The sequence below is a fragment of the Camelus dromedarius genome, chromosome 25 (assembly GCF_036321535.1).
Source record: "Camelus dromedarius isolate mCamDro1 chromosome 25, mCamDro1.pat, whole genome shotgun sequence".
NCBI classification, from domain to species: domain Eukaryota; kingdom Metazoa; phylum Chordata; class Mammalia; order Artiodactyla; family Camelidae; genus Camelus; species Camelus dromedarius.
Window position 1 is genome coordinate 221,339 of NC_087460.1, and position 14,503 is coordinate 235,841.

The 14,503-nt window shown below is 61.2% G+C and overlaps 1 protein-coding gene across 12 annotated transcripts in view; it reads left to right on the forward strand.

Annotated features, from left to right (window-relative positions):
* MICAL3 (microtubule associated monooxygenase, calponin and LIM domain containing 3) overlaps positions 1–14,503 on the forward strand; it is a 157,942-nt gene that overhangs the window by 125,758 nt on the left and 17,681 nt on the right. For 5 of the 12 annotated variants that reach the window (XM_064478811.1, XM_064478813.1, XM_064478810.1 and 2 more), the window contains 8 exons: positions 379–620; positions 2,822–2,953; positions 4,242–4,304; positions 7,104–7,217; positions 7,821–7,973; positions 8,115–8,197; positions 9,092–10,778; positions 11,040–11,134. In XM_064478811.1, coding sequence (XP_064334881.1) covers positions 379–620; positions 2,822–2,953; positions 4,242–4,304; positions 7,104–7,217; positions 7,821–7,973; positions 8,115–8,197; positions 9,092–10,778; positions 11,040–11,134 — 2,569 coding nt within the window. Of the gene's footprint in view, positions 1–378; positions 621–911; positions 2,954–4,241; positions 4,305–7,103; positions 7,218–7,820; positions 7,974–8,114; positions 8,198–9,091; positions 10,779–11,039; positions 11,135–14,503 lie in introns of those variants that run through there. The other 7 variants (XM_064478814.1, XM_064478819.1, XM_064478821.1 and 4 more) reach the window with 5 other exon arrangements.

Below are 14,503 nucleotides of genomic sequence, written 5' to 3' on the forward strand. Positions count from 1 at the left end.
GTGAGCTTGCACAGCCCTGCAGCGCTCCCAAGAGCGGCGCCCCACGCACACGCCCTGCCAGCCCCACTCCTGCTGGCAGCCCTTCCTTCCCACTCGAGGGCCTCCCGCCAGACAGTGGGTGGAATGAAAGGAAGGGCTGTTCACTCTGGGTCTCCAGGGTCCTGAGGGCCCAGAGCCTGAGCTCAGCGGGACTGCTGTTCACTCTCTCCTCCCCGCATGCCTCCCCTGGGCAGGGGGCACGCGGGCCCTCGGGGACCTGTCTTCCTCCCCACCCGCAGGTGCCATACAGAGACCGTCTGCCTCTGACCTTGGCCTTTAGCTGTCATCCCCTCCTCGGGGCCTGTCAGTCTCACTTTGGTCCCATGGTTGTTCCTGCAGCAGCTCTGAGTCTGAGATGGAGGAGGAGGAGGAAGAGGAGGAGGAGGCCCCGCTGCCCACCTCGGACCTGGGTGGCGTCCCCTGGAAGGAGGCGGTGAGGATCCACGCTCTGCTGAAGGGGAAGAGTGAGGAGGAGCTGGAGGCTTCCGGGAGCTTCGAGCCCGGGGACGAGGAGGAGGACGAGGACGAGGACGAGGAAGACGAGGAGGAGGAAGACGAGGAGGAGGAGGAGTCCAGTGAAGGTCAGAGACTCATCTCCCCTCCTGCCACAGCCCCTGGGGCCCCCGGGACAGGGCCCGTCTGAGCAGAGCTGGAGGCCGAGGCGGACGAGGGCCCCCCAGGTCAGGTTAATCGTTCCCTCCTGGAACTTAGCCTTCTGTGGGGTTCTCTGGCCCTTAGTGCTGGATATAGGAGGCTGTGGAGCGTTAAGGAGGCGTGTGAGCGAGGGGCCTGCCGGGCGGCGACATGCTCAGACTTGGGTCCTGTTAAGTTGGTCGGGCTGGCTCTGAACCCCCTCTCATCTCCCACTCAAGGTGTTCGATTCTGGCCGTGTCGGCTGTGTGTGGCCCTGAGCTGACAGGGAGAGCTTGGTCCCGCCGAGGAGCGTGTCTGGGCAGTGACTTCTGGTGCCCGGAGGCGACTCTGCTCTCTGTTCTCCCCTTTTTGCCCCGATGCGTGTGCGCCTTGTCTGTGGGGTCAGGCCCCCGCTGTAGAAGGGACTCACTGGCCCTCGGGCAGAGAACTCCTGCGGGGCCGGCAGCCCCGGCGTCTGTCAGGGGACGACGACACGGGTGCACGTGAAGGCACCCCTGACCTCCGGCCCCCCGGCTCCCTCGCCGGCACCCCGTCTGCCCCCAAGAGCAGGTCCCATGCGAAAGACAGGGTTTCAAAGAGCAGTACTGCCCCATCCCCCAGCTCCAGCTTGAGCAGCCCCTCTGCGAGTCCCACATCCAGTTAAGACCCAGCTTCTCCTCTGTCGTGAGCAGAAAACCTCCCATCAGTCAGCGCTCACAGTGGCAGAGCCAGCACAACCGCCCAGAGCCCCTCCCTGTGCCTCTTGATGTGTCTCCGGGAAAGGAGGAGATGCTGGCTGGTGAGCCCCGAACCCAAGGCCACGTGCAGAGCAGGCCGCAGCAGACATCCCCAGGGAGAAGGCTCACTCTCTTCCTTGGTTGCTTGGAAGATGAAGAAAGAGCCTGCGTTTCCTCTTTTAGTTACCTTCTTTGTCCAAAGACACTCAGGCTCTCTGTGACTGTGCTGTCTTCCAGCACTGTCAGGGCCCCCGACCTTAGATACAGTCCCAGAGGTCCCAGCAGCTCCCACAAGAGCACACTCGGGACTGCAGCCCCGCGTCCGACAGAGCAGCGTCCCCGTCCACGTTCGGTGGTCTTGTTGGTATTTCTGTCCGTGTCACATTCCCTGTTGCCTGGAAGTGAGGAGGTGGTTGTTCTAGTGATGAGGCTGAAGCCAGTCCAGCTGGACTGTCGAGAGCAGGCTGTCCAGGAACCCAGGGCCTTGGGGTTAGGGGACGCAGCTCTTGCTGCTGGAAAGCATCTTTCCTCCCGTCATGTGCTCTCCCGTAAGTTGCTGGCTGTGCTTATTTTAGCCCACCTGAACGGCGTGGCCCAGCACTGATGGTGGGGGGCCACGGGGCAGGGCTGCATGCAGATTCCGTGGGCAGGAACAGTCTGAAGGGGCCACGAGCGACTTCTCATCTGGCTAAGAACCCAGGTCTTGTGTCCAGAGGGGACTCAGGGGAGTTTTGAGGAAAACTTCCCTGGAACTTTGGGGACCTATGGGACAGAGCTCTGCTCCCCCGCCCCCTGCCTTCGCCCCCTCACACAGCGTGCTGCATGAAGCCTGGTACAGAAGGGGCTTTTCTCTCTGTAGCTGCCAAAGATGAGAACTCGGGTGCCCACAGAGGGACTTGCTGTCGTGTGTGAGTTGGCTGGTTCATGGCAGGGTGACAGCATCCGCCCCACCTCTGTAGTCACATGGCAGGTGGCCCAGAGCCACATGCTCACAGCCTCGGCTCTTTTCTGGCCTTCACTGTAGCCAGCTCTTCTCTCCTGAAAAAGGGGTCCCTCCACACAGTTAAGGTGAAAAGAGCTTCAGAAAGGAAAGCACATTCCACCTGGCGTGGGGCGGGGGCCCTCTTCATCCAAGTCCAGTTACGTGAGGCTTGAAGCAACTGGGTCAAGGCGCCCGAGTAGGAGGCACAAGTGTGCACTTGTGAGCGCGTGTGTGTGCGCGTGTGAGCATGCACTTACTCTCAGTTTTTGTTTCTTTCTGATTCAAACTGATTCTGGCAAATGCGGTGATTCTTTGTTTCCTCTGCTGTGGGTTCTGTTCTCTCCTCCCTTCACTGTTTATTTTCTGCTTCCTTCCTCCCCATCATCTCCCCCTTCCTCGTCTCCTTCACCCCTTGAACCTGGCACACTAGCCGGCAGCCAGCGGCTACAGCAGAACACAAGTCCAGCCGATCCCTTGGAGATCCAGGCTGATGTGCACTGGACACATATTCGCGAGAACAAGGAGCAAGTGGTCCCAGCCTCTGAGTCCTCTCCTTCTGGAGGTAACTGCCTCAGGACCCAGGGCCCTCGTCCCTGCGACCCCCCCGTCCCTGCGGCTCCCGCGTCCCTGCAGACCCCCTCCCTGTGGCTCTCCCCATCCCTGTGGCTCCCCCGTCCCTGCAGACCCCCTCCCTGCAGACCCCCATCCCTGCAGGTGCCCCATCCCTGCACACTTCCCCATCCCTGTGGCTCCCCCGTCCCTGCAGACCCCATCCCTGTGGCTCCCCCCGTCTCTCCAGACCCCCTCCCTGCAGACCCCCATCCCTGCAGAACCCCCGTCCCTGCAGAGCCCATCCCTGTGGCCCCCCTGTCCCTGCCCCTCTCCACCCCGGGCTGCAGAGGGCTCTCCTGTTGGGGCAGAGCCACCAGGTTGACCAGAAGTAAGAGCCAGCAGAGCACTCGGCTTTCACCTGAGGACACAGCTCTCTGTGAGCTAAGAGCTGTGGCTCGTCTCCACTGATGCGAAACAGCGAAGTGAACTTGACCTTGGGAAAACCGAGAGTTTGCTTTCTTCCCCTGTGTCACTAGGCAAGGTTCCTCTTTCTCCACTTGGTCTTTTCCTCACGGAGTGTGTCTGGGTGTGAGTGCACTGACAGGATGGCATTGAGGGACCACATTTGCACTGAAAGGCAGTTTTAAGAAGAAACGTGTGTCACGGAGGCCTCTGAAGTAGCTAGCGTAACTTCCAGCTCTAGGTTTTAGGTCAGATGAGCTGTATTCCATGGCAGGACAAAGGTGAACCTTGTTCTGGCTTCTTTAAGGGAGTAACAAGTAATGAGAGATGGCACAGCTGGGGGATACGTGGCTGTCACGTCGCTCTCTGTGCCCCTGACCTCAGCTGCCCAGCGTGCTGTCTCCACCTTGTCTTCTGCTCACTTACCTTCGTGTTTGCGTTCAGTGCGTGTTGGGGACACTCCCTGCAGGGCCCGGGGTGGTCCCTGCCTTCATGGACCTTGCCACCTTCACCTCCGGGCAGCATTTTGCAACCACATAGACCCCAACAGCCCTGCAGGAGCCAGGAGACCATGCTGACCAGGGGCGTCAGCAATGGCCTGGAGCTGGGGACACTCTGCGGCCTCGAGCTGATGCTGACCCTCCCTGTGCTCTTGTCTCCTGTCCCTGTCCTGATGCCCAGCACACACGGGATGTGGCGGTGCTGGCCGGGCCTCGGGCTGTGGCGTCGTCCGTCTCTCTTCTGCTGTGGACTTCAGGACGACCTCACCTCACCTCTCCTCACTAAGGACGCCTATTCCTGTGTAACTTTTTATTTGTCGTCTGTTTTAAATTCAGTGCCCGACCTTCCCTGCGTACGCCGTGCAGCGGTGCAGGCCTGGCTGGAGGCGGTCTCCGGAGGTAGTCTGGTGATGTTGCTCTCTGCCCACTCACCGTAACCACTCTCTCAGCAGCTCTGCTGATACCTTAACACTGGAGTTCTGTTCCTGCCGCTAGTGCATGCCGAGGGCGGAGGGTGGGGGCACGCGCACGCCTCACTCAGGCAGCCCCTCCCTGCATGGACCAGACACACATCCCACGCCCTCCAGGGGAGATCCAGAGGAGAGAAGTGTGTGGACAGGGTGGAGAAAACTTTGTTTTACTAGCAGAGATGGAGTAGAGACCAACACTGAAGGACCATTTTAAGTCCTAGCCCTGAGATTTAAAGTCCGCAGAAATGAAGCTGGGTGGCAGCTGGGCACGACATGGAGGTGCCACTTACTGCCCTGCAGACCCGCCAGAGTGTCAGGGGGAGTGCTCGGGAAACTGGTGCAGAACTTGCTGGTGCGAGGGAGAGCGGAGGATTGGATTGGTGGACAGTGTTCAGCTAGAAGTGGGGGCCAGGCGGGGCTCCAGACCTAGGTACAGGCATCTCTCAGCACTCAGGCCAGGAGGGCGCTCAGAACCCTCCAGTGTCCTTGGTAAACCTTTCTGGGAGGCATTTCTTAGCAAGGGGGCCGCTGGCATCCAGTAGGATGTGTAACTCCACCCTCTGAACATCGACCGGTCATGAGGACGACCAGAAACACCCCGCAGTGTCAGGCACCACGTGCACGAGGGCAGCATCACCCTGGTTACTTCTAGGGTGACCAGGATTGGAGCTCGTGGGTCTGCACCCCCAGGCCTCCCGGCCGGTCCTTTGCCCTCAGGGTCACACGACGAGAGGTGCCCTCACACACAGCCAAAGGAGAGCCTGACCTGAGGCCCTTGGCTCTGTGAACAGAAACTGCTGGTCACTCTCTCCTGGTTAGTTTGTGTCCCCAAGACGGCTGGGCAAGGCTGAGGTGGCAGGGCCTCTCACCTGGCAGCTGAAACAGACCAAGAGCTAAGTGTGTCGGCAACTCCTGGCTTCCGCAGTGTGCGGCCGCTCCCAGCCTGCGCTGCATCTCGGCCTGGACCTGATTAACCCTGGTTCCACCCCTCAGGCTGTGTCTGCTGCTGCTGCACTAATGCTTCTCACTGTTCGTTTTCTGACATGTGTGACAGTCGTTCCTTTTAAGGTACCCCTGGGGACCACAGACCCCTAACTCTCTGAGTCTGCGGAAGACGTTTCTCTGAGTAGGAGAGCCGCAAGGGGGCCGCGGGGCCAGGACTGGGATCAGGCCACTCCAGTGTAGCGCCTTGAACCACGCCAGGCAGGGGTCCCATGTCATGCTTGCTTCCAGCGCACTTGCCAACAAAAGTGTAAATTTACCATCATGGATTGATCAGAGCATGCGTGCAGGCACAGTGGATGCCTTCTGCGGGAGGGGCCCAGGTTCTGTTTGAACCGGATCCTCCTCCCACTGTAGAGGCCTTGTGCAGCAGTGAGCTCGCTGTCCAGCAGAGCTCGGGGTGGAGGGGCACTGAGACATCTGTCTGTGCCCCAGGAGTCCCGTTCCTGGGTGTTTGACGGGCCAGCCTCCTTGAGTGACCAGCAGCAGGGCTGTCTCACAAAGGCTTGAGTCCGTGGAGATGAGCGAGAGCCCCCCCAGTACTTCCACCGGCAGCAGCGCCGTCAGAGGGGACGTCTGGGCGTGGCCAGCTCCTCGGGTGGCGCCGGGTCTCAGAAGGAGGTGCTGACTGTGGGACTCCCACAGCTTGCGCTGATGCTGACCGACTCCAGAACTCACCTAGCTGCCCCTGGGTCAGGAAAGACATTCCCAGCATCTAGACGTGCCTGCCTCCAGTGGCCATCACAGCCGTCCCATCCCCGGTTGTCCTTGGGCTCTGACCCCAAGGCTGCTTGCGGTCCCCGCACATCCCTGGATGCCAGGGCACAGCTTCGCAGGGCTGGGAGATGACCGTAGCGGGTCTGCTGGGCTTGTGGCCTGGCCTTGCATCCCAGCGGGCCCCTGTGCCGCCCGGCCTGCTGGGCTTGACCCTCAGCCGTGTGTGCTGGCGGACGGCCAGCCCCTTCTCCTGGGCTGAGATGGTGCTGCAGCACAGGTGCTTCACGGCTCCCCCAGAGCCCTGCTCGCTGCTTCCTGATGCTTCTCCTACTCCGAACCGTTAGTCTGAGTCCCGCGTGCGCAGGGCTCGGGAGCGGGATGAGAGCGTGTGTGTGCGTGTGAGTGTCGGGGCTGCCTCCTTCTCAGGAGCAGTGAAGCTGGCTAGTCCCCTGCCTGACTGTGGTGCTGAAGGGCTGCTCTGGAGTCCAGAACGCGGACTTTACCTACCCTTGTGCCTCTCCCTTGGTGTCTGAATTAGCCCACGGAAGCTGCAGCACCTGCCCTTTGACCTGGGAGGTGCGCACTGTGATGCCGGGCTGAGCATGGGGCCACAACCGAGCCACCCTTGGTCCCTCCCTGGAAGGCAGAGTTAGAAACGGCCCCTCCAGGTGTATTCCTGTGCAGGTTCGGGGACTTGTGTACACAAGGCTGTCAGCGCAGGGCTTGGGCCTGAGCTTGAGAAGCAGCACTTCCCTCCGTGCTTCTTAGGCGGAGGCTCTTCCAGCAGCTGGAGGAAGAGGAAAGCTGGCGGCCTGGGCTCTGCCCTGCTGTGAGGGAGGGCCCCCCTGCCAGCCCTGCCGCTTTCAGAATGCTCCCGGTCCTGGCACCTCCCACTTCTCCTCAGGCTCCTCACCTGGAGCCCTGGGGAACCACTGCCGCTTCCCCACCTGCCAGGTGTCCGTCTGTCCCTCTCCCTCTCTTCCTCCTCTTGAACGTTTCTGCCTTGCAGCTCCTTTTGACGAGGAGGAGCTGGAGGAAGATGCGGACTCAGAACCGGCGGAGAGAGAAGGGGAGGCTGTGGAGAACGGGGACACGGGGGACACCGGTGCTGAGCTGGACGATGGTATGAGACCCCAGAGCCTTTCCCCCCTCCCTACCCCCACCCCCCGGGACGGAGCCAAGTGCTCTGAGCTCAGGAAGGGAGAGAAGGCACAGTAAAGCAAAAGTAAGGTACCCGGAGCTGGTGGCCATTAAGCCTTCTCGTTTGTTTCTTGTTCTGCCACTAACTTGAATGCATGTCCTTTCACCCATGTTGGACGTGGCCTGCATTCATCAGGTCGTGGGGAGAAACCGAGCAGATTAGGGGCTTTCTACAGGGCCTTTACTCCAGCAGGTGCCCTCGGAAAGCTAGTGCCAGGAGATAGGCCGTGAGGAGGGCGGGCAGGGACGGGACTGCAGGGGTGAGAACAGTCCAGGCCCATGGTGAGGAGCCTGGCACTGGCGGTGGAGGCGCCACTGGCATCCTGGGGGCTCCATGTTACAGAGGACGCCACGCTGTCAGCTGAGTCTCAGAGGCTGGGAGACCAGAGTGCAGGACCCGGCCGGGGTGCCGATGCAGGTTGGACCTCAGGCTGCAGCTGATGGCCTGAAGGGCTGTCTCCATGGCGCCGGGAGCCTGGGAAGGAGCACGACTCACTCCAGGTCTGTGCTTGCTTCCCTCTGCCAGATCAGCACTGGTCTGACGACGCCCCGTCCCTGTCAGAGGCCGGCACGGAGCTGCAGGTGCAGCACCAGGTGGCGACGGGAGCGGGGCTGGAGCTGAGGGTGTCGGAAGGCGGGGAGGAGACACCTCCCGCCACAGCAGGGCGCGGAGAGAGAGGTACGTGTGCTGTGCTGGGGAAGCCTTCCTCCCTTGCCTGGCTGACAGCCCTGCCCCTTTTACCCCAAATCTTTGGACTCAGATTGTACCCCCAGCAGGCGGAGGTGTTTCCTCTTGCAAATCCTGCATCTGCTTTTTCAGGTCCCTGTCATGTCTCCAGCCCCATCTGGCCCCCTGAGGAGCAAGCGGCCCTGCCATCCCCAGCCCACAGCCCCGGGGCACAGGTAAGGGTTCGGGGCTCCCTAAGGAGGCAGAGCTGAGGGAACCCCTTGGGGCCCTGGGTGGGAACCCATTTTTTTTTGCTTCTGGTGCTGAGGGAGCTGTTAGAACAGGAGTGGCCTTGGGCTTCCAGCTCAGTCTGGGCAGCACCTCCCTGAGCCTGCTGTGCACCCATCCCACACCACTGTTCCTCTTTGTGTGTCCACAGATCATGCCACGTTAAAAATAAATTTATTTTTAAGTTAAAGCAATAACATTCATGGAATCACTGGTCTGGTAAGACATGCATTTCTCTTTAATGCTATGTCAAAATGAATGTATGATTTTTAAATTAAAAATCCTTACCCAGACGATCAGTGGTTTTTAAACCACACATTGCAGGATGCCACATAAATGCACTGCGTTCTGTGGGCACGTTTTAGGAGACACCATGTGGAGGACAGAGCAGGGAGGACAGAGCTCCTGCTGGCTTGGTCTTTGGGGCCCCAAGGAGCAAAGTGGTTTAGGTGATTTCATCTGAGATGAGGCTGGGAAGGGGCAAGAGGGACACTTGTGAGACAGACTGTAATGAACGCTGTTCCGAATCCCTCACGATGGTGGGCCCTGTGTTCATACGTCGGAGATCTTGGAGCTCTTGGGGTTGGTGAGTGTCTAGGGCTATCATTCAGTGCCCAAAGGACACAGAGTGCATTTGGGATGAACCGAACCTGAAGGCTGAGTGTGCTCGCTGGACAGAGGGTTCTGAAGCTTGGCAAACAGAGCAGAAAGGGGGGCCTCTTGGCGCCTGACCGTAGCCCCAGGACAGCAGCTCAGGCCCTTGGCGAGAATGACGCTAGGGTCTCTGAGGGCCGACAGATCCCAGCCTTCTCAGCAGCTCCTGTCACCCTGCTTTCCCACAGAGCGCCCAAGCCCTTCTGGTCTCTGCTGTTTCTGCTACCACTGGGGTGGGGCTACCCACGGACAGCCCCGTGCCTGAGCCCCCAGCCCCCCATGGGGAGCCCACAGCCAGACCACCTGTCCAGTTGCAGCCGGAAGCCAGGACGCCACCCTCGCCTGCCAGCCCACAGCACCGGTCCCCGCTGGCCTCCCTCCCCATCTGCTCTCAGCCCCAGCCCTCCTCCGAGGCCACTGTGCCATCCCCCACTGTGTCCCCTATACGCTTCCAGCCCGTGCCAGCCAGAACATCCACCCCACTGGCCCCCCTCCCCGCAAAGAGGCAAGGGGACACCGAGGACACACTGGGCAGCCCCCTTGCTGGGGATGAGGCCCTGAGGCGCAGCGACCTGGTGGCGGAGTTCTGGATGAAGAGCGCTGAGATCCGCCGCAGCCTGGGGCTCACGCCCGTGTGTCGGGGCCCCACACCCACCCTCCAGCCCGTGTCCCCAAAGGTCTACACAGCTGAGAAGTCCTCACAGGGTGAAGGGCTCCATCTCCTGAAGCCCCCACCTATCCCCACCCCTGGGTCCCCACCCGAGAGGGAGCTGACGAGTTCGCGGGAGGAGCACAGAGATCCATCCAGCAGCTCCGGGCTGGGCCTGCAGGGCAGCTCCTCCCACACCAGGACGCCAGGCAGCCAGAGCCTCAACACCTCGGACTCCACCATGCTCACACCCCCCTCCAGCCCGCCACCCCCACCCCCCGACGAAGAGCCCGCGACCCTTCATAGGAGCAGGAAGCCAGCCCTCGTTGGGGAGCCCCAAGCCCTGCCACCCCCACCAGTCACCCTCACTCGGCCCCACCGGGAACCCACCCAGCCCCACCGTGAGGAGGTGCGGAAGTCATTCGTGGAGAGCGTGGACGAGATCCCCTTTGCGGACGATGTGGAGGACACGTATGACGACCGGACAGAGGACTCAAGTCTGCAGGAGACATTCTTCACACCCCCCTCCTGCTGGGCCCTACCCGAGAAGCCACCCCAGCTGCCCCAGGCCAAGGAGAATGGTAGGGGGCCGCCAGTGGAGAGTGGGGCCCAGCCGCAGAAGCGGGGGCTGCCACTGGTCTCCGCAGAAGCCAAGGAGCTGGCCACCCAGCGCATGCGGGCCCGGGAGAAGTCTGTGAGGAGCCAGGCCCTGAGGGATGCCATGGCCAGGCAGCTGAGCCGGATGAAGGAGGACACGGTGGCCACGACCCCCAAGAACCCCCGGGCCCCTGCGTCCCTCGGAACTGCCGCCGGCCCCTCTCAGGGCAGGGGGCCTGGCCCCCAGGGCCCTGCGGAGCCCACCCTGAGGCACGAGGCCGTGAGCGAGGAGGTCCCGTGCCCTCCCTCGGACTCAGGGGGCCCAGACGGCTCGGTCACCTCGTCTGAGGGCTCCAGCGGGAAGAGCAAGAAGCGGTCGTCACTCTTCTCTCCCCGCAGAAACAAGAAGGAGAAGAAGCCCAAGGGTGAGGGCCAGCCCCCAGAGAGGCCCAGCCCCAGCCCCCTGGAGGAGGGAGCCGCCAAGCCCAGGTCCCTGTGGAAGTCTGTCTTCTCCGGGTACCGGCGGGACAGGAAGAAGAAGGGGGACGACCGGTCCTGCTCCAGCACCCCTTCCAGCGGGGCCACCGTGGACACCAGCCAGCCCAGGGCGTCTCCTGTCGTGAGAGCAGGTAGGGCAGCTCCTGGGCCCCTCCCAGGCAGAGCCCCTGCAGTTCCTCTTGAAAGACCCACTTCCCATGCCCCCGTGTGCAGCCTGGGCTGGGGCACATCTGTGCAGTTGGGTTCTGCGCTGCCCGGAAGCGTTAGCGTCCGAGCTCGTGGCTCCCAGCCTGGGGCGGACTCAGACTGGGAAGAGACCACCCTTCCGCCCACTCCCCTAGGGGCACCGGCAGCTGGTGGTCACTATCCTTGTTCTGCCTCTGCTTCCCTAGAGCTGCAGTCGCGGCACCAGCGGAGCTGCTCAGAGGACTCGGACCTCTCCAGCGATGACATCCTTGAGAGGGCCTCCCAGAAGTCCAGGCGAGAGGTGCGTGGGCCGCAGGCCTCGACTCTGTGTGCTGCTCAGCCCCTTCCTTGTCTGACCCCAACCCACGCGCAGCTGAGCCCCAGGCCCAGCCAGTGTCCAGGCCAGGGCAGGAAGGGTGCTCTCCCCGTGGCGAGAGCTCTGTGTTCTCCCTGTAAAGCAGGCAGATGTTCGTGTCCAGAGATTCACTGTGGGCTCTGTCGTTCCTTCATCTGTCCCGGGAACTCCCTTGCAGGGCAGAGCCTACCAGTGCCCAGGGGGCTGGGATGGGCTGGTCTCTGAGGAGGGGTCCTGTCAGCCTGTCCTCTACATCCATTTGTGGACTTGAGAGGAGGTTCTGCTCCTGAGGCACGGGCCCAGGAGACCCGCCCTGCTTCTGTGTCGAGTCAGACACTGTGGGTCTGCCTTGGCCCCTCTCGTGGCCCAGGCTCTGGGGACAGCGTGGCCCCTCAGCTGTCCTGCACAGTGAGCCGTCTGTGTGCGGGGCACCCCCATCGCTAGTCACTCAGGCGTCTGTTCCAACGTGTGACCTCTAGGGGCTCCCATAGCTTTTTCCGGACACAGTGGAGCTGGCGGGGAGGGGTCAGAGGAAGTTCTCACCAGGCACCCATGTCTCAGACACAGCAATGGGGCGGGGGCTGCGGTCCAGGAAGGCTGGCAACATGCAGCAGGGGGCTGTCTCCATGGTCCAGCCCTGGGGCCCACACCTGCCCTCCAGGCCAAGGTCACAGCCCAGCTCCTCCAGCTCCCTTTCTTGAGTTAACTCCCCTGGAACATCAAGCATCTCCCTTAAGGGTTCCCAGGGTTTGTGCTGGAGCCTTCCCTGTGCACTGCCCTCCAGGGCAGCCACGCATCACAGCCCTGCAGTGCCCGTTCAGGGAGGGCGACTCCTTCAGGCCCAGTTTCCTCTCCAGTAACGTGGGAACTGGACAAAGCCTTTTGTTCCCGGCCTGTTTTTTGTTTGCTCGCCCCCCTCAGCCACGCAGCGCTCTGCCCACCCACTGTCCTGGGGGTTCCCAGGCCTCTCGTCCACCCCACCCATCTGAGAGCCAGGCCAGCATGCAGTTTGGGTTGGACAGGGGCCTCCCCAGGGGCCTGGCTGCATGAGCCCCGAGCTTTGGGCCCAGCCAGTGCACAGGCCGGGGCGGGAAGGGTGCTCCCCTCCAGGGACTCCCTGCCATGCTTTCCAGCAGTAATACTGGTACCAATGTGAGAATCACTTCTGGGGACATGTGGGTCTCCCATCTTGTCCTGGCATTGGGGGCGGCCCTGCCTAGGGGACCCTGGGGGTCATGATAGGGCTGAGTGTGTACGAGGTCCATTGCTGCAGGGCAAGCCCACAGGCGTCATCTCATGCTGGTTAAATGTGTCCATCTGTGCTGCTCTGGTGGTCAGGGCCCATCTCAGGATCACTCTGACCACAGCCTTCCCGGGCCTCCAGGATGAGGTGCCCTTCCCCTGGATCCCACGTGTGTCCTGCACAGCAGAGCCCTCGGCTGGAGGCCACGAAGGAGAGTGGGGCTGCGCGTGGGCCGTGGTGTCATGGTGTGGCGCTGGGCGGGCGAGGGCCAGGTGCTGGGGCAGAGAAACAATAGAAATAACCACGGGTTGGGATGTCTGACCGTGATCTCACGGGTCTCCGTGGTGTCACCGGTGCCTGGTTCCCCGTGAGCTGTTAGGATAAAGTACTTCTGTCCCAGGAAGAGAGGCTTTGTTACCAGAGGCAGCGTCCCGCCAGGCAGGTGGAGGTGTCATCCCTTTGCCCCTGGAGTCAGTGAATCACTGGCCCCTTTTGTTAATACTTAAGTGCTGGTCTCGGGCTGCTGTTGTCAGTTCCTGTGGAGTTTTTCTTTTGCCTTGGGAGAAACTGCCTGTCTCCTCTTTTAGCTGCCTTCTGATGACAATGAAACCCTTCTCTCACTCTGGCTTGAGGCAGGATGTGCCCTTGGCCAGCTGAGGCCGCTGGGAGGCACAGGATTCTTCTCAGCAGCTGTGCCCCTCCGGCCTGGAGAAGCAGCCCCACCCTGCCCTTTAACCTCCCACGAGGCTGCTCTGCTCGAGGCTCAGTGGGTGAGAAGAGGTGCCACACTGCATTGTTCGCGGTGGGTGTCGGTTATCCGAGCCGTCTGTGTCCAGGCAGGAGGTGCCGCCCCCGGGGACACCACCGGGAGAGAGACGCAGAGTTGATTCGCGTTGGCCTCTGTCTCCCGCCGCCTGACCCCCAGCCGGTGCCCTGCGACGTTCGGCTAGAGGAAGGAGTCTGAACTTGCACAAGCAAGACGGGTTGCTGAGGGAGAAATGGGTCACTTTACATGCAAGGGAGACTGAGGAGCGAGCAGAGGAGATTTGGGGCAAGTGAGGAAGGAGCTTCTCTCATCAGCAAAGTGACCCCCAGGCCTTGTTCAGATGGGTTCACTGAGGTGCCACTGCTGGGGTCTCACCCCCAGCCCACACTCGGCTGTCCTGGGTGACACTGTGAGAAGTAATTGTGTGTCCTAGTGTTGTTTATTTTAAACTTCTAACTGATTTTGCCCCATTCTGTGTTCTGTTCCTAATTTTTAATCGTTCCCATTGCTGTTCTGTTTTGTTTCCCGTCACATCCCCTTGAATGTTGGTTTATGTTCCACATGCCTTGGTTCAGGAGACGGTGGGTACCAAAGGCAGTGTCCCACTCCCCCCCGGGGGGCCCGCCAGCCCCACCCTCACCAACCATGTCATCCAGCCCCGCAGGACAGAGGGTGTGACACCCTGCTCTCCGCAGGCTGGAGTGTGTGTGTTGCTTCCACCCAGAGGCCATGGGGAGCAGGGCTGTCCTGGGGACTGGATGCTGCAGGAACTGGGAGTTCACGAGTCCTGGGCTCTGTGAGCTGCAGAGCAGACACCTGGGACGCTGGAGCCCCGAGTCAGCTGTCCGTGCCGGCCCTCCACGAGCACAGGTTGTCAGGATACACTCGGGGTTGAATTTGCAAGTTCCTTTAAAGTCCGTAAATGCTCCTTTTTTTTATCTTCCTGGAGGCATCTGCCTCCCAGCGGTCACCCCAGTCATTCGCAGTTGCACTGTGTTTGGCCAGATGCCCCCTCGGTTCCTGACGGCGCACAGCCCTGCCAGACCACGTCCTCCCTCCTCTCAGTGTGCAGGCCCCAGAGTCTGTCCAGGATCACCTCACCCCTTCTTCTGCCTGCATTAGTTAGTTTGGGTTCACTCTGACTTAACATAGAAGCATCCCTGTTTACTTCCGATGTCACGTCTGAAGAGAACCTTGTAAACAGTGCTCATCTGAAGAAAGTGACTTTCGACACCACACAAACAGAAGGATCCTTGTTTTTCTTTTTCCTTTCCCTGTATGCCTCCTATGAGCAGGAGGCTTGGGG